Source organism: Mandrillus leucophaeus, unplaced genomic scaffold (assembly GCF_000951045.1).
Source record: "Mandrillus leucophaeus isolate KB7577 unplaced genomic scaffold, Mleu.le_1.0 Scaffold1342, whole genome shotgun sequence".
Lineage (NCBI taxonomy): Eukaryota > Metazoa > Chordata > Mammalia > Primates > Cercopithecidae > Mandrillus > Mandrillus leucophaeus.
In genome coordinates, this window is record NW_012101302.1 from 75664 (window position 1) to 95427 (window position 19764).

The 19764-nt window shown below is 37.9% G+C and overlaps 1 protein-coding gene across 2 annotated transcripts in view; it reads left to right on the forward strand.

The window, feature by feature from the left end:
- Positions 1-10277: 10277 nt before the first annotated feature.
- The window catches only part of CD200R1 (CD200 receptor 1), a 46255-nt gene continuing 36768 nt past the window's right edge, over positions 10278-19764 (forward strand). Inside the window, exon 1 of one of the 2 annotated variants that reach the window (XM_011973103.1) lies at positions 10278-10607. In XM_011973103.1, the coding sequence (XP_011828493.1) occupies positions 10541-10607 (67 nt within the window). In that variant the 5' untranslated portion in view covers positions 10278-10540. The remainder of the gene's footprint in view (positions 10608-19764) is intronic. The other variant, XM_011973104.1, reaches the window with a different exon arrangement.

Below are 19764 nucleotides of genomic sequence, written 5' to 3' on the forward strand. Positions count from 1 at the left end.
GTGTCAGGTGTTCCCAAGACTAGCTCCCAGATGAGGTGAACAAGGATGCACAGGACTCAGCATATAGTTGTACTTATGCCTATAATTTACCACAACAAAAGAATACAAAGCAAGCCTGGCAAAGGGAAAAGGCACTCGAAGTTTGGAGGAAGCCAGGCGCAAGCTTCTAATCGTCCCCTAAGTTGCACAGGATGCAATTAATTCTGCCAGCTATGAGTTTTAACAACACGTGTGAAATGTTGTCTACAAGGAAAGCTCACCTGAGCCTAGGAGTCCAGGGTTTTTATCGAGTGCTGATCATATAGGCATCTAGTGCCTGTGTGACTGACTATAGTCACTGAAAGTTCAGATTTGCAGAAGGAAAACAGCATCGTGATGTACCACATTGTTTGTACAAATAGTTTAGATACAGTGAGCCACTTATCATGAATAGATCGTTTTCTATTCATACAGGAAACTGTTTACCAGTCAAGTTCTCAAATGTCAGCCCAGTGCCAATCTTGTAAACAAATCTTTCTAAGGGTAGCAGCCACAGGCCTGCTACGTGAACGGTTTTCTGCACATAGATTAAAGATAAAAACATTTAAAAATGAGAAGTTTCTCACCTGCACTTATTGTGAGATTGTATACTTGTAGGAAAGATGTATTCCAGGTTCTGCTCTAAATACAAGTGATTTCTCTGGAGATTTTTGAGAAAAGTGGGGCAGACCTTCTCTAGTCATATTAATAGGACATGGGAAAACTAGAATTATTCCTGTGGAAGGAGGTTGTAATCAAAGCTGCTGTCTCAGCCACCTATAATAAAATATGGGGCCTCTGGAGAGGAATGCAATGAATTGGTGATTCAACTGGTGTGAACATCAGATTTAGCTGGAGTTGAGTGCAGCAATGTCCTTGAACATTCCCTCCAACCTCCTTCCCCATCCTCCTCTAGGGGCTGGACAATCAGATTCAAACAATGTTTTGTGATTACTCTCTAGAAAGGAACAATGCCTGGTGTAGTAGTACTAGGTGATTACCTCATAGGCAGGATCTCATGGGTGGTGGGCGCACGAGTGGTTGAGCCTAGAATGCTGTGATACATCTCTCTCCTGCCTAGACTAGTACAAGTCAGAACCTGACCTTTCACTCCTCTCTCTAGGTATCTGTTATTTACCAAGATAGCTGATTTTTTTTTTTAAAGATAGCTGATTTTAACATAATAGTATAATCTCACAAGCTCACATTATGAACCCACAAGCAATAGAAGGAAAAATAGGAAAAAGATAATTCATTCTAGAGGTAATCAGAATGAATGGACTTGGCAGACAAAGAATTTAAAATAAAAACAGAAAATATCATCAGAGATAAGGGAATATATGGCAAATATGAAACAGGAAGCTTCTAAAAAGTACCAGTTGAACATATTGGATATGAATTATATTATTGTTGAAGTAAATTTCTCAATGGATGTGTTTAAAAGTTGAATAATATTAACTTGAAGAACAAAATAGTGAGCAGGATAATTAGATTGGAGAATATTCCAATAAATATTAGGAAGGGATAAAAAATATAAAGAATTTAAAAGTTAAGAGCTGTGAAGGTAAAAAGAAGAAATTTAAATAACAATATTATAAGGGTTGGGCATGGTGGCTCACTCCTTTAATCCCAGCACTTTGGGAGGCTGAGGTGGGCAGATCAATTTGAGGCCAGGAGTAGGAGACCAGCCTGGCTAACATGGTGAAACCCCTTTCTCTACTGTAAATGCAAAAAATTAGCCAGGTATGGTGGTGCACACCTGTAATCCTAACTACTTGGGAGGCTGAGGCAGGAGAATCACTTGAGCCTGAGAGGCAGAGGTTGCAGTGAGCCGAGGTTACACCACTGCACTCCAGCCTGGGTGACAGAGCAAAACTCTGTCTCAAAAAACAAAACAACACAAAACAAAAGCAAACCAAACAGTATTATGGGAGTACTTGAAAAAAATGAAGTAAAAGGAGGAAATTTACAGAAAATTTCCAGAATTAAAGATACTTTGGCTAGGAAGCAGAGCACTACTTCTTACAGGTTTAATTGCTTTATCGTATTTAGCCAAGTAAAAGAAAAATATTAAATCAAACAAGATGTTATCGACTTCCTTTTCTCAATACAGAACATTCAACATTGAAACGTTTTCAACAGTTTCATATTTCCTACTTCTTCTTTTCCCAATGTGAGATAATAGTAACAGTATGCTTTAGACAATTTCCCTACACACATTTTGAAATCACATTAAATTACTCCAAGTTATTGGTAGTATATTAGTAAGTAAAAAGAAAGCATGCAAGAAAGAAAGATCACTAGTAGGAAAATAGTGATAAAAACATAACTTAGTTGTCAATGGAGCATAAATTGTTTTAAGAAAAAAGTCTTAATGTAGGCCTTCAGACTTTTAAAATTCTTAAATTTCATGTATGGAATATCTGAGCTTTTATGTTTCAACAACATAATCAGTGCTACAAGTGACCCAAATAAAAACGACTTTAATAAAACACATTTCAGAAAGTTGTAGTAAGGCCAGGCGAGGTTGCTCAAGCCTGTAATCCCAGCACTTTGGGAGGCCGAGACGGGTCAGGAGATCGAGACCATCCTGGCGAACATGGTGAAACCCCGTCTCTACTAAAAAATACAAAAAAACTAGCCGGGCGAGGTGGCGGGCGCCTGTAGTCCCAGCTACTCGGGAGGCTGAGGCAGGAGAATGGCGTAAACCCGGGAGGCGGAGCTTGCAGTGAGCTGAGATCCGGGCACTGCACTCCAGCCTGGGCGACAGAGCAAGACTCCGTCTCAAAAAAAAAAAAAAAAAAAAAGAAGAAAGTTGTGGTAAAATGGAAGCAGTCACCAAACACAAGTGTTCTGTGGCTTCTGGTATCTGTTTACCTTTTCGCTGCTGCCCACAAGTTAAATGATACAGTGATTTAGTTTTAAAAACCATGCTTTTGAAGCTGTAACTGCATCTTTCCTTTTCTAATCCAGTAGAATAGAGATGATGTGAAATGGTCAAATTCAGGAAACATTTTAAAGGAGAGACCAAAAAGACTTACATGACAGATGAGGAAAAGTAAAGAATCAAGGGATGGGACTTTTACATGCAGACTAAGAAATTTAGATTAGTCTTCCCTCTCAAACCAAGCAGAAAATCTAGATATAATCATTTTAAAAGTCTATTGGATGGTGTATCAGTGACCTAGCAAGGTAATGAATAATTACCTCACCAAGATTCAGAAAAAGAAAGAAATACAGATTGATGAAACTGGCATTGGAACTACTTTTATCCTAGGGATGTTTACTGATTGATATAGAAGAGCTAGTTGAAAGGTGACCAGTGCCTATGGTAGCCTCTTGAAATGGGAAAGAGTGATTTGGGATAGGATGGAGTGGAAAATAAAATCACCCCTTATATAGTGTCTTAGTCCATTTTGTGTTACTATACTGTAATACCACAGAATGGGTAGTTTATAAAAGAAATCTATCCCCTACAGTTCTAGAGGCTGGAGAGTCCAAGTTTGAGGGACTGGCATCTGGTAAGGGCCTTCTTGCTCATCATGACATGGTTAAGGGTATCACATGGTTAGAGAGCAAGAGTGTGCATGTCAACTCAGTTCTCTCTTCCTCTTATTATAAAGCCATCAGTCCCATCACGAGGGTCCCAACCTGATGACCTTATCTAATCCTGCTTACGTTCTGAATGCTGTACCTCCAATCAACATATGAGTTTGAGGATTAGTTTCCAACATGAAATTTGGATGACACATTCAAGCCATAGCACATAGACCGCAACCTACCTTTGAGTCATCTGATTGCACAGAAAATTCTAGTCCTTAAAACTGGATTAAGGTGATTCCTGATTGCTAGTGTTTATAGACTCCTGGCAGAAGCAAATGAAAATCTTCTCCAGAAGAAGACAAAAATTTGCAGGTCCTCAAATAATTTCCAATTTTTCTGCAATTTGAGAAAGAAAACACAATACCTGGCAGATGAGGAGACCAAACATCACAGAAAGAACCAATAGAGATTTACCCACAGCTACTTTAAATATTGGAATGATCAGAGACTTTAAAATATTATTTTTATGTTTCAGGAGACGAAGGACTAAACGTTTTGGTAGAAAACTAAAATTACAAAAATGGTAGCAGATTTGAAAAAGGAATCAAATAGCCTCTGAGAACAGAAAAAAAAAAAATAATAATACAGTAACCCAAAACTAAGAGGCTGAACTGAAATTTGAACCCAGGAAGTTCAACTTAGGAGCCGTAACCTTAAAAGCTACTCTCAAAATTAGATGAAAAATTGTGACATTCTTAAACTCCAAATGTAACTAATTAGTGTTTAGCCAACTAAAATTATTTTTCAGTTATTCACTGAAAACATTATCTTATAAAAGTTAGACAGGATGGTCAAATATGTAATTTGGGGACAAAATTTTTAAGCCACTGATAAGATAAAACCATGATGGATCAACATAACATTTATCATTTCCTTGGGAAAGGCCCAATAAAATTGGAATAAAATTTCAGGTAAATATAAGCTTCTATGATTGATATAATTTTCATGCTTCATATTCTTTTGTTAGAAAGTTATGCAGAACGAATTTACTTATTAATACTGTCTGAGACATTTAAGGTAAACCCACTTGGCTCAGTCTAGAATATTTCTTTTTAAAATGTTCTATTCTTCTTGACTTTAATATTAGGGTGATCTGGAGATCAGATGATACTTGTCTCTCTTCAGCGTGCTTTGCCTTGATGTTAGTTTTTAGCCAGGGTATATGACTGGGCTTCTCCTTTAAAAAATTTATTTCCATATATTCTGTACTTCTCAGTTGACACAGATGAAAATTACCTGACTACCTCAGGTAGGAAATATCTTAATGCAGAGCTCCTTCAAGGTTATATTTTTGACAAGATTTTCCATTAATTTGGTTTCTTGGGAATGAAAGACAATTGGCTGAGTGGAATATCATTGTATTTGAGACTAGAATTAGAGTAGATTATTTTTCAACATTTATTCAATTGGCAGACAAACACTGTGGGGTACCATCAACCCCCTTCAGTAAAGGACTCTGTTGCTCCAGTGTTGTTAGTGTTTTCCACAGTTCAGGGATCGGCCTCTTCATGGATTGCCTTACCCAAGGTCGTGGTCCTTCTTGTGGCTATAACAAATGACTCATAGATGCAGAAGTGTAAAGATCTGGCCATTTCAGGACAACAGAGGACAACTCTAAGGGGCAGTTTCAGCTCTATAGCTCCCCATAGGGTTAGCTGAGTCTGGTGTGGGGCTACCGTACAGTGTGATTTACTATACCCACATCAGTTTCTCTTCCTTCTTATCCCCAAGTGATGGTCTGAAGTTACTCCTTAATATAATAACAATCCTTCACAGTCAACTCCATCTTGGAGTTTGCATTCCAGGGTACCCCAAAGTGGCAGTCTTGACAAATTTTCATGCAATGAGGTGGGGAATCTATCTTTTATCCATCCATCCATCCATCCATCCATCCATCCATCCATCCATCCATCCATCTGTTTATCCATTTCTTTACACTGCTGCTTTTAGAACAATTTTTACATTTTATAGAGATGGGCTGTCACTATGTTGCCCAGGCTCGTCTCAAACTCCTGGGCTCAAGTGATCCTCCTGCCTCAACTTCCCAAAGTGTTGGGAATACAGGCATGAGCCACCATGCCTGGCAGCACTGTTGTTTTTATTAAACCATCCTGGCAACTCAAAAGATTCATTTTTATTTTTTTCAGCACCATTTATTCAAGGTATGATATCTGTACTCTCCATCAGGTAGTCATTTGTTATGTTTCAGCAGTTTCCAAAAGATGTAAATTAAATGTATAATGTTTAGGCATGTTAGCATCCTTTGTGATCAAAATCTTAATGTGCAGCTATTTTTGAATTTGCTAAATAAATTTACAAAAATCTTAGCATTGGTTTCATCAAACTATCTCCAGGGGGCAGCAGAGAGTAATCTTAATGCAAATAGAGGATTAGAAACAGCACAGGGTTTGCTTATTTGTTTAAACAAAACAGACCAATTATGAGAAGGTAAGGAAGAAAGAGTGAATGAATACATAAATAGATTCAGTAGGGATTAGGAATATGGGGGATGTATTGGAGACAAAACAGAGTTACCACCTTCAAAAAGTAGATAGTAAAGGAGAGACTAATTAGCCACATAGCTTAAGAAGTAGACTCCAAAGTGAGATTTCTTGGGCTTGAATCCTGTTTCTATCACTTATCAACTGTGTGACTTTTGACGATTTACATAAACTCTCTGCTTTGAGTTTCCTCAATAGTAAATGGTATTTACTATATAGGATTGTTGAGACAATTAAATTAGGTAATATTTATAAACTGCTTAGAACAAGACCAGGGTATTAAGCTTAGGGCTTGACAAATATTTGCTATGGATCTGACCAGTGAGATTTACAGTTGATATTTAGCTAAATATAAAGTGTGGTTACTAATTTCTCTACTCTGATTTTGCTTATTTTGATACTGCACGCATTTGATTTTCAAACATCTATTTCTCAATTTTCCTTTTTGTATAACCTGTAAAATTATAATGAAAAAATAATCATTAATTCCAATATGATATATTTTTTCTTTTTAAGAATAATTTTTATGCATGTGACATAGATCAGCCATATATTAGGAATAAAAAATGTCAAGAAAAATCAATATAATAGTAGGTATAAAAATAGAAATATGCATTTTTTGAGGCTCTTTTAAGTTACCATTTAGTCCATTTAATGATTGTCCATGGAGGAAGATAGAGGATTTCAGATGAGCCTTGAGAGCGTGAGTCAGTGAAGGTTACAGAGAGGTGAATTGGAAAATAGAAAATGGAATATGGCCAGGAAAGCTGTCTTTTTATGCAATTGTATGTCGAATTATTGCATTTCTGTGATAATTCATTAGATTCAAATCTGTAGTTATTGTACGAGGGGGCAGAGAGGAAGTAAAGAAAAGAGTAGAGTGTTGTAGAGTTTGAGTCCCTTAAAATCCTTTAGACTATTAGGTATTGTTCTTTTTACCTCTGTGAAATTGGTATATTACCACTTGGCTAGCAGGACAGAGTAGATTGAGGGAATTAGGACTAAGTGTTTAGCTGGTATATTTGTGTGAGTATGTGTGTGTATGTTTGTGTGTGCACACATGCATGTGTATAGAAGGGTAAGGCAGGCCAGATGTCTAAGCCAGAGAGTTCACCAAAAGTAACAGTGACAAGGCAAGTAGTTATTGGCCCATTTTGCAAGAATCACATCCAGAAAATTTAGCTATGGTAGGAAGGGCAGGCAGGTGCTGAAGTTCTCAGCAGTCAAGACTCAAATATAAGAGGTGAATGAGTAGGCAGTGGTACTGGGGAACAAAGGGTCCAGGGAACAAGAAGTCAGGAATAAAAGTCCATAGAGTCTTTGCAATAAGTATTCAAGAGCCATGCAAAGCTCCTACATAATGGGGAGGAATCCCAAGGGCAAGGCTGCAACATTTCATCTTAAATGGTTTCAGTGTGGCTAAGTCTGAATCTGACATTGGAGAGAAAGATATACACTTGATTGGAAGAAGTTTACTTCAACAATATTTATAGGTACCTACATCAATTTTCAGTTTATTGCAGTTAATAAATTGAGTAAACCATCCATGCTGGTTTGGGGGCATTATGGCCTAAAGTAGTTCTAATTTACTAAAGCTTCTGTGTCTTTTTGTTTTGGCTACAACATTAATTGGCATTACATTGTTCTGTTTGTTTCTCTTATGCTATGATTCTTAACTGGTATTATTGAAGGAGAATTGGAAAACTGGTAGAGTAAAAGATTTGGGTTTTTGGCTTGAACGACACCTGTTTCTTGATCCTTTTTCACTCTTTTGCTTTGCTTCCTGGGTCCTATGCCCAAGGGGCCCAACCAGGGAGAATTTGGGGCCTTTAGATTTTTTAGAGAGGCGCATTTACCAGACACATCTTTCTCTAATTATACTGACTTTCATGGCATGTCGTGGATAATTATGTTAACAAACTTTTAGTCCCTTTATTGTTTTAAACATTCACGGTCCATAAAAGGGAGAAGGTGGGAGTTGAGAGGTTACAGGCGTGTGGTTTGGGGGTGGAGAGGATGAGGGACCAGGGAGAGAAACTGTCATCCTGCCAAATCTATTTTGCGAATTTTATGGTTTTTTATACCCATCACTTGATTCTTAAACTGCTGATTGCAGATTGTGGTCTGACCTCAGGTAAGTGCATTGGAGTGTGTCTATGAAAGTTGTTGCCTGAAATTTCAAAGTAGAGGAGCTGAGTGAAAAGAACACAGGGCTAGAAAATATAACACATTTTATTCCCAGCTGTGCCAACAAATCGCTTTGAGGCCCTAGGCCATTTAGCCCTTCTGTGGTTTAGTTTTGGCTATGTCATTGAGCAGATATTAAAATAAATGATCTCCCAGAATTTTTGATGACATGAGAAAAAGCTAATGTCAATATAACATAAACAGATACAAACTTGAGTAAGAAACTTTCCCAGTATCACTGGACTAGTAATTGCACAACAGAAACTTAACCCTATGTCTCTCTGTATCCTAAACCAGTGTGAATTTTAACTTTAACTTCCCTCTGCTCTGCACTGCAACCTCTACCTCCTGGGTTCAAGCGATTCTCATGCCTCAGCCTCCCAAGTAGCTGGGACTACAGATGAGCACCTGGCTAATTTTTTTTTTTTTTTTTTTAAGTAGAGATGGAGTTTGGAGTTTTGTTATGTTGCCCAGGCTGGTCTTGAACTCCTGAGCTCAGGCAATCTGCCCTCTTCGGCCTCCCAATGTGCTAGGATTACAGGCATGAGCCACTACTCCCGGCCAACTTTAACTGCTATGTGGTGGAAAACCAGAATGTTACCTGTATTTTAAATGATGTATTCTCACTAATTTTCCAACACCTGGTGAAACGTTAGACAGAAGAGAAGACATTTTTTGTTATGGTCTTCCCATTGTCATAGCTCATACCCTCAAGAGTTCCATGCCCTCAAGGTCCTGATTTCACTGTCTTCATCAAATTAATTAATTGGGAAAAAAAAAGCTTGAGAAGGGGAAGGGGGAAAATATTTATAATGTTTGGCAAGAAGGAAGATGAAACTGCTAACTGAGAAAAAAAAATGCATGCTGTTTTATCTTTTTCCTGTTTGCAATGTTTTCTTCCCCTTCCTGTATAGTTTTGCCTTGGGGTAGAAAATTCTTAGCACATAGAATATTTTTCCCTCTCTCAGACATAACTTAAAAGCGTAGTAACTAGCAACATTAAGGAAGAGGGCTTTTTTTGTTTGTTTGTTTGTTTTTGGTGGGGGAAGTCTGAATTCCAGATGTGTGGCAACTAAAAGATAGATGATTATTTGTAATTTGGTTAAAATGATCAGTCTGATTCTCCAAAGGTGAAACTGAATGGCAATGAATACTGAGTTCTGTTAAACAGAATGCCCTCACCCCCGATAAGGTAGATACCTATGTCCGAATTACTGAAACCTGTGAATATGTTACCTTGTGTGGCAAAAAGGACTTTGCAGATGTGATTAAATTAAGGATCTTGAAATTAGGAGATCATGTTGGATTATTTGGGTGGACTGAAAATCACAAAGTATTTACAAAAGAGAGGCAGAAGGGTCACAGTCAGAGAAGGAGATGTGACGGTGGACCAGAGGTCCGAATGATATAGCTACAAGCCAAGAAATGCAGGCATTCTCAAGTCACTGGAAAAGACAGGGAACAAATTCTACCTGAGTCTGCAGATGGAGTGCAGCCCTTCCAGTACCTTGATTTTAGTCCCCTAAGGTCCATTTCAGACTTCTGATCACCAGAACTGTAACATAATAAATGTTATGTTGTCTTAAGCCACTGAGTTTGTGGTAATTTATTACAGTAGCAATAGGAAGCTAATACACTTATGATGTTTACAGGGTTGTGTGTTGACTCCCATTATAGACAGTAATTTCACACAATAATTTTCAAGGAAAAATACTGTATTCCAGACTCGAATACTAAGGCCATAAAGCTCTTCAACCTGGAGAAAGCCTCTAAAAGTTATCATGAATGGGAAATTTACAAGGATGGGTCAAAATAGATCAATATTCTGTTTTACTCTTTGGTACAAGTTTAGACAAATCTGTTTATCTTGGACATGTTCAGTGCCTTACTGTAAAATTTATCTGTGTACAGCAGAAGTGAGAGGAGAACCAATGAGCTGAGAGATAATTCAATCAATCTGCTTCCTCCGTCTTTGCTTCAGGGCTTCATACAGGAAATCTATTGCTGTGTCAAGTTCCAGAGAAAAGCTTCGTTCGTCCAAGTTACTAATCAGGCTAAACCACATAGACGTGAAGGAAGGGTCTAGAAGGAAGGGAGTGCCCCGCTGTTGATGGAGTAAGAGGACCGTGTACCAAGAAGTTGACCAGAGAGGGTCTCACCATGCACACAGTTCCTTCTGTACCTGTGTGGAGGAAAAGTACTGAGTGAAGGGCAGAAAAGAGAAAACAGAAATGCTCTGCCCTTGGAGAACTGCTAACCTAGGGCTACTGTTGATTTTGGCTGTCTTCTTAGTGGCTGGTAAGTTTGAATTCTCTTTGGGAGAACAGTGAGAAACCTGGTCTCAGATCTTCCTGAGTTTATTTTTTGTCTTTCTTCTGGGGCAATGCAAATCAATTGCAATAATAGCTATAGGGGGTTGCTAAATACGGGTTACTCCCATATCTAGTTTACTTTATCATCCTTTTTTCCGGTGTCTTGCTTATTTTACTTTGTATCCTACTGCAATATACAGATCTCTATAATTTGTCTTACTGCCCACTTCCTTATTTCCTCCTGTTTTTTGAACAAGGCAGGATAAATCAAATACATAGTAGCAGCAATCAAAGGCACTTAGGTTCTCTTTATCTTATTCTCTGCCCCCACCCCCTTTTTTGAGACAGGATCTTGCTCTGTTGCCCAGGCAGGCGTGCAGTGGTGCAATCATGGCTCACTGCAGCCTGTAACTCCAGGGCTCAAGCAGTCCTCCCACTCAGCCTCCCGAGTGTCTAGAGCTACAGATATGTACCACTATGCTTGGCTAATTTTTAAAATTTTTGATAGAGATAGAGCCTTGCTATATTGTTCATGCTGGTCTTGAGCTCCTGGCTTCAAGCGATTCTCCCACCTCAGACTCCCAAAGCATTGGGATTACAGGTATGAGCCACTGCACCCAGCCTCTTCTCTCTTAAATTTTTTCTTAAAATATAAGAACCCTAACTCATTTAGGTCCACATTGCCAGTAGCATAGATTAGGGCAGTTTATTGCTTTCTGTCACTTTCGATGATTAGGCACTTAAAAAATATAATATGCTTACAGTTACAGTGGTGTGTCTGTGATGTATGTCTGTATTTATCTTCAAGATGTGTGGGCTGTAAGAGACACTACGAGTTAGAGAACACACTCTTCAACATCTAGGTTCCTGTAGAAGTTATAGAGAACTTGGGCCACTGTGGGGGTGTCCTGGTTTCACTGTAGAAGGTTAGGAGTTGGTGTGGGAGGGAGTTTTCAGGTTTCACTTTTAGTAGACGGAGCAGCTGCAAGGGAAGAGTGTAGTTGGTTTTAAATGTTATAATTTGATAATTGAAAGAAGAAAAGGTATTTTTCCTAATTTCTGAATGACTTCCAGCAAAAAATCTACTTTCCACATGTTAATCTTACTAGTGAGCACATGCAAAATAACTATACTCTATGTACCTTTCTATTGAGAATTTTCACATGCTTTTCCCCCTTTGATCTGCACAGCAACCCAGTGAATTAGACATGGAAGACACCTCTCCATTTTACAAAGGTAGAAACGGAGGCGTAGAGAGGTAGAATAATTTGCCCAAGGTTAGATATGACTAGTGTGCGGCAGAATCACAATCAGCAATGATATGCATCAGTAAGCAACACTAAACATTTGAGTGGGCAATTTTCCTCATTATTTAACCATTGTGCTTTTCACTGAAGAGCATCAGTGAAAAAAGTCAAGCCGATGCTTTTAGCCTTAACAGACTGTTCCTCACCTAAAAAAGTCGAGTGATCTGAACCTTTCAGTAGTTGAGATCTCGTTGTAGAAAGCTCTTACAGAAACTTGTGCAGGACCCAGCTTGGCTGGGGCAGCCAGATAGGCAAGGAGCTGTTTATGTCACATTGCACTGTTACTTCTGGGAAAAGGAAAAAAAAATGATTAAAACAAAATTTATAATTTTCAATTTTAAAGGTTGAAAAGTTTAAATTTTAAAACTATTTCTGAACACAACTAGAAAAGACTACGTATATCAGATCATGAAGTCTATGCTTATGTTATTGTAAAGTTATTAAATGTTTAAAATCAAGATGTAAAAAAAATATTACTTTACATGTAGTGATTTGCTGTGATAGGTTTACCATGACATGACTTAGAATAATGAGAAGCATACCACTTGGGGAAATGACTTTATGTCTTTATTGCTAAAACTGCTATGTTATTAATATTGCCAAACAGAAAGAACTCGCTTTGTACAAGATAAATTCACAAAGGAACAAGGGAGCTAATGATTTAAATGTAAAACATAGTATTCATTTGGCTTTCCTATTTTTGTTTACTTATTTGCTTATAACTTCAAGCAGCTTGGTAGTTAGTAAACAAGATTTATCCAGAAAAAAACCTGAGGGGAAAAATAAAAACAACCTAAATTGTGCACATCAGAGCAATATTCCCAACCTTATACCTGGTCCCCTTCCCGGGCACTCCCCATACCCAGTGCCACTTCTTCCTCCTTCTTTTAGCCCTATTGTCTTCTAGATTTTTGTGTATGTGTTCCAATTATATTTTGGTGTTCCAATTAAAATTATTCCATCTTTTATAAAAGCTACTGATTTTGTGATTATGAGTTACGAAAAAGGAACCCTCCACTTCTTTCCTTCTTTGGGCTAATTTTTATTCACTTATTGTTGTCTTCCACTAGAGCACAGACAGTAACAACAAGAGGAGATAAAAATTAAGATAGGGCTCTAAGGTAGCTTTGGCAGATTTGCAAACAATGGAAAAAGATTAAAAACAATTGTGCAAAAGAAGGGTTTTGCCCTTATTAATAATTTTAGTCCCATCTTCCTTTTCTAGTTTGCAGTATTTGAGAATTTACGTTATAATACTTTATAGGTGTGTTTTTCTCTAAATGTTCATGCTTAAGCAATTAATTAATTAAAAGTCCTTATTAATGTGTGTGTGTGTGTGTGTGTGTGTGTAGAATAGTGCCTAAAAGTTATTAGCAATCTAAATTAGAAAGACAAAAGTAAGATGAAACAATTGGTGAACATTTAAAATCAGTAAATCTTGAAATTGTATATGAAACTAGGACAAATCTAAAGCAGGGAGAAATTACAGTGGGTTGGAGTTGTGGAAGATTTTGTGGAGATGGGTCTTGAGCTAGGCTTTGAATGACAGGTTTGAATAAATGGGGAAATGCAGAAAAAGGAATTGGAAGGATGGGATGTGTAACATGTGCAAATGCAAGGTGCTTCAGAGAGAGAGAAAGAGCTGTAGCTTGCAGGAACAGAGATTGTGTGTTAAATGATAGTAGGAAATAAGGCTGGATTTTGGGGGTCCTTAATAGCTCAATAAAAGAACCTGGGTATTAGTCAGTAGACAATGAGGCGCCATTTGTTCTTTGGTGAACAGGAAAATTTATAATTGAGTAGGAGTTTTGGAGAATAATGTGGTAACAGTGTCCCATTGAGTGGCAGTGGCACTAGGTAAAATATTTATTTTGAAACATGAGTCAAGAGCTTCTACCCTGGGGTTCTCATTTGAAAAAAGTTATGTGATGCCACTGAGATATATATGTGACTGAGAAGGGAGTTACGTTGTGGAGGAAGATGTTAAGTTCAGTATAGAAAGGGAGGACAAGTAGGAGGAAAATTCCTGTAGATACTTGGAAATACAGTCAGCCCTCTGTATTGCATCCCTGGATTCAACCAACTTCTGTTGAAAATATAAAGGGAAAAAATAGATGATTTCATTAGTACTGTACATGTACAGATTTTGTTGTCATTTCCTAAATAATTTAGTATAATAGCTACTTGTGTATTATTTACATTGTATTAGGTATTATAAGCAATCAGAGATGAAAGTATATGAGAGATTGTGCACAGGTTATATGAAATACTACACTATTTTATATTAGGGATTTGAGCATCCTTAAATTTTGTTATCTCTGGGGGTCCTAGAACTAATCCCCTAAGGACACTGAGGGATGACTGTATAGAAAACTCCAGTGTTTGTGAATCATTCATGAAGCAGATGATCCATCCCACAAACAGAATAAACATAGGGACAAAAAAAAAATAGAATAAGCACTAGAGATATTTGGATTTGGGCTCTAAGAACCATACTTATCTCTTTCCAGTCTATAAAAGATAGGAAGATCTGAGAAGAGACAGGAAGGGAGCCAAAGTGGAGTATCAGTTGAGTGCTTAACTTCATGTAGGAGGAGATACTCTTCTGAAATTGAAGATTAAGATGAGACATTACATATAGGGATGCTAGTAGGTTGAGGATGGCAATAAGGTAATGGGAACAAATGAGAGAGTTTACAGTAGATAAATTTCCTCCCAGTAAGGTCATGAATATTTCAGTTAATGGTGTTTAGTTAATAAAATGACCCAGTTGTTGTTTGATTTTATGTTGTCTCTGAAAAATTAACCTGTACATTGATTAAAATGTAGTAACCCTCAACACATGTTTGCATCTTCTCCCTTATTGTCACTCACATACATTTGTCAATTCCTGATTGGAATTTGGGAGCAGATCTGTGGTTATAAAATAGCTTTGGACTGTGTGATGCTAGTACCCCCTAAGAATCAAGTCAACAATCATTACTTTTTAAATAATAATAATAGTAATAAATCTCACTGATTTATGTAATTCATAGAATAGGCACAGTCACAATCAGCCCTTCTTTTCCCAGGAAGAAATGACATTGTTCATGCATTGACACTAAGCCAGCAACTTCAGAGTTTTTCTCGCTAGAATTTATATGCCTAGACCCCATTCTAAGACCAAAATCTGGTTTGTATTTAAGGAAAGCAATACCAAAGAGTTCCAGGATTAAAGCAGGGCTAAAAGTTTTTCCATTTCTTTTTTGAGATAGGGTCTCACTCTATCTGTCACCCAGGCTGGAGTGCAGTGGTGCAATCATGGCTTACTGCGCCCTTGACCTCCCAGTCTCAGGTGATCCTCCTGTTTCAGACTCCCAAGTAGCTGGGACTACAGATGTGCACCACCATGCCAGGCTAATTTTTTTTTTTTTTTGTATTTTTTGTAGAGGCAGGGTTTTCCCATGTTGCCCAGGCTGGTCTTGAACTCCTGGATTCAAGTGATCCTCCTGCCTTGGCCTCCCAAAGTGTTGGAATTACAGGCATGAGTCACTGTACCTGGCCAGTTTTTCCACTTTTGAAGAAATAATTTTCTTTAAAAATCTCTGCTACACTGACTTATTGATACTGTCGCAGGTTCTCTTAGAAATTAGACTCTGAGATAGAGTTTTGTGTAAAGGATGCTTGTGAGCAGAGGGAGAAGTCTACCTGCAATCTCAACCAACTGACCCCGCCTGACCCCACAGGGAGCTCAGGACCCTCACCTGACCCCACAGGGAGCTCAGGAGCTAGAGTGGCCTTAGAGAGGCCCTGCATTGAATAAAAATGGCTGGTCCTTTATATTTCCGTCTAAATCAGTCACTGGATATGGGCTCCCCTGGAAAGGGTCTGACTTTGGTCAAAGTAACTGAAGTCATCCCTGGAGAGGCTAAAAACTGAAGACTGTCTGTTGACAGTGATCCTAGTGGCAGGAACAAAAAGTCAAAGGCAATTGTTGGTGGCACATACTATGTCCACTCTAGTTGTCATTTCTAATACTCTTAATTCCTTCTTGAATTTCCAAGTTTCTACCTGGTATTATTTTCTTTCATCCTGAATAATTTCTGTTATTGTTGCTAGTAGTGTAGGTCTGCTAGTGAGGAGTTCTCTTAGTTCTTAGTTTTCTTTTTATATATATTTTCTCCAATATCTTGTCTTTCTGTTCTTTCGATTGAATAATTTCTATTGCTATATACTCGAGTTCACTGACAATTACAATTTCCTTTCTCCTCTCCATTCTTCTGTAAATATTGTATTTTTCAATTTTAAGATTTCCATTTATTTGTTAAAAGTTTTGTTTTCTCTGCTGAGGTTTTTCTGTGTTTTTGTTCATTCATCGTGAGTGTATTTTTCTGTATGTCACTGAGCGTAGCTGAACGTTGCTTTAAGACTCTTGTCTGAGAATTCGAGTGTCTGGGTCAGCTTGAAGTTGTTGGTATCCCTTAATGTATTTTCTCCTAAGAATGGGCCACATTTTCTTTGTTCTTTGTAATTAAATAGTTTTATTTGGGTTTTGAATGTTACACAGATTCTGTTATATTACTGTGTTGATATTTTACTTGGTTGGACTCAAACTGCAAACTCTACCCCTTGAACAGTATCTCAAATCTCAGTTCTTTTACAGGTAGCTAATTTGCTTTGACCGTGACCTGCCATGTGTGGTTTAGAGTCATCAGAGATATGTGTAGAGTGTATGCAGAATTTGGAACTCATTTACTCTGACTCTATCACTTTTCAGAGAGTAAGATGGCTCTAAAATCTGCCTGCTGGTTCTTCAGAAAACTGTGGGTTTTCTATTAGTTTTAGCTGCCTACTGTGGTATCATCTGCAGCCCTGTCTGGGGCTAACATCAGTAAAAATGGGGAAATAATGGGAACCTACACCCACAACTCTGAGTCCTTATTTCCTTCTTCCAAGCATTGACACCGTTCACGAATTTTTCTGCTTCCTCCACTTTCCAGTAACCTCGGGTAGTTGTTTTTATATTTTGTCCACAATTTATAGTTCTTACCTGTGGAAACTCACTGGCCCATAAAGAAGTGAAACTTTCTTCAAATATACATATTTTAAAATATTATTGTATTTTTACAACAATATTGTTGTATTTTTACAACTAATATTGACTTAATGGTTATATTGTTTTGGATGTTAAGATTGAATATATTATTATGCCTTTTTGCTTTCTAAATTTTATCCATGCATTGGATGTTTTGGTACATTTCACTTTTCTCAATAAAATTTCATTCTTCTTTTCCACAATTTCTAGTAAAATTTCTAGATACGAAATTTAGATGCCAATAGATACCAATTTCTAATACGAATATAACTCTGTGTTGGTTCTAAAGATCAGTTATGTAATTCTAACCACTAGCTGTTTCATCTTTAGAAATTGCTTAACTTCTTTTGACAGTAATTTCCTCATTTGTGAAATGAAGGAGATGTATGACACTATTAAGAAGTATAAAGCCTTCAGAAAGGAAGTACTTTAGAAACCTTCTAATTAAAAATCTTTCATTTTATACATGGGACAAATAAAGCCCAAGCGTGTATGTGGGATTGCTAACCATATCACACAGCTTTCTGGGGTATGAGCTGAGTTTTGAACACCTTCATAGTACAAAAATTAGAGGGCAAAGGGATGGGGCAAGTGTGTGGGAGGAAATCTATGACTTTTAGATGTGATACATTTGAAATGACAGCAAGTATTCAAGTGGGGATCAATTTTAGCTAAATGTTTGAGATTTTTGCTTAGGAAAAATAAGTCAAAGCTAAAATGTGGGCGGGTTATTCTGTCAACCAGTAATTTAGAGTGTCTGTCATGTATCAGTCACTGTGCTTCATGCTGTGGACATTTGATCAAGACAGACACAGGTCCTGCTCTCATGGAGTTTAAATCTGCTGGGAAAGATAGATATTAAATCAATTACTGCAAATAAATAATGTGCAAGTGCGTAAGGATAAATATAGGGTGACATAGAAATGTGTAATCGGTGAGTCTAATCTGGTTTGAGGATCAAGTTAGGCTTCTCCAAGGAAGTAATGTTTAAGATGAAGATGAAGAGAAACAGCGAGGTAAGAAGAGTTGAGGGATGAACATTCCAGGCAGGTCAAACAGGCTTACTGAAGGACAGAGGGAGCTAAACTGTGACTGGAGTGGTGAAAACAAGAGGAAATCACCTGTGTAGAGATCTAGTTGAAGTTCAAGGGATTGAGGAGCAAGAGGAGAGAAAGTGTAAAGAGAAAAAGCAGCTGAGACTTTGGTGAATACTGACATTAGGATGCCCAAGGAGAAAGATAGCTTGCAGAAAAGATATGGGAGGAGGCAGTGAAGATAAGGAAGGAGACAGAGAAGGGAATGCATAGGTGTAAGTGGGAAGGCTAGGAAAGGGGTTTTAGAAGGAGAGGAAAGTGGTTAATTGTATTAAAATCCACCAACAACTTAGGAACACCAGCACTGAAAAGAGGCCAAAAGCTTGACTATAAAAGGGCTGGTGACCTTGAAAATTGCAGTTTGAGTAGATAGATGTGGGAGCAGCGAGATTGCTGGTATTGAGGAGGGAGTGGGTGGGAAGGAAATTGAGGCTGTGGGCACAGACCACTCATTCTAGAAGTTAGGCAGTGAAGAAAGGAGAAGGGATCCTAGCTAGAAGAGGAAGTAGCATCTAATAAAGGTTTTTTTTTGTTTTGTTTTTTTTTCTACCAACATAGGGGAAACCTGAGTGTATTTAAAGGATATTATTTGAGAAATTTCAATGATTTGGAAGAAATATTTTTCCAACCAGTATGTGTTTATGTAGTTTTAGTTTAGTAATTTCTTTTCTTTTTCTCTGCCATTTTGTTACTTTACCATGAATGCTACCTTTTCCTAAAAGGTTTATCCACTACATAATATGAGAATATCTGCTTATATGATTCATTTTGTGGTGCTGATAATTTCTTGAAAGAAAATGTCCAAATGGTAAATGTTTACAGGTCCCCAATAATAAAATCTAGCTATTTTAATTCTTCACAAAATTATCCTACTTATCTTTAATTGGCTCTTCCCTAGTTGTTCCCCAGGGATGGTTCTAAACCAGTAATTTTAAGGTAGTTGCCAGACAGAATTCCCTATGGAGCCTAAGATTGCCTATAGAGCTTAAGCCTGCATAATCAGACTTTTCTAGTATACAGGGATCTAGACTTTCACAAGTGTTTTCAGGGTGTTCTGATGGGTGCCAGGGTTCAGAACACTGCTCTGAGTCTTTTCTAGTTTCCTCATCACCCCAACTATCCTCATGTCCTTTGCAGACAGCTGCTCACCTCCTGATTTACCATCGTCCAGTGTGGACTTCTTTAATGTCCACAGATGGTAAGGTTTCTGAGAGCAGGGACCTTGCCTCATTCAAGCTGCCATTTCCTAAGCTCTGCCGAGCTACTTGCCACTAAGTAGGTACTAACAAGTGTTTGTTAACCTGCTTCCTCAAAATGTTTCTTGTGTCTGTAATAATTCTTAACCTTTCTGTTCCCCTCTTAGAGATGAAATATCAATCTTTTCAAAAGCAAACCTGCTTTTTGTCTCATTCCTTCTAGTACCTCTGGGATCCCGCTTGACCAGTTAGCTTCCTCATTCTTGTAACTTCTGGCTCTCCCTCTTTCTGTCTATGAATGTGCTATGTTCCCCTCTATTATTAAATCCTTTTTTTTTTTCTATTGAGACAGAGTCTCACTCTGTCACCAGGCTGGAGTGCAGTGGTGCGATCTTGGCTCGCTGCAACCTCTGCCTCCTGGGTTCAAGCAATTCTCCTGCCTTAGCCTCCCGAGTAGCTGGGACTACAGACA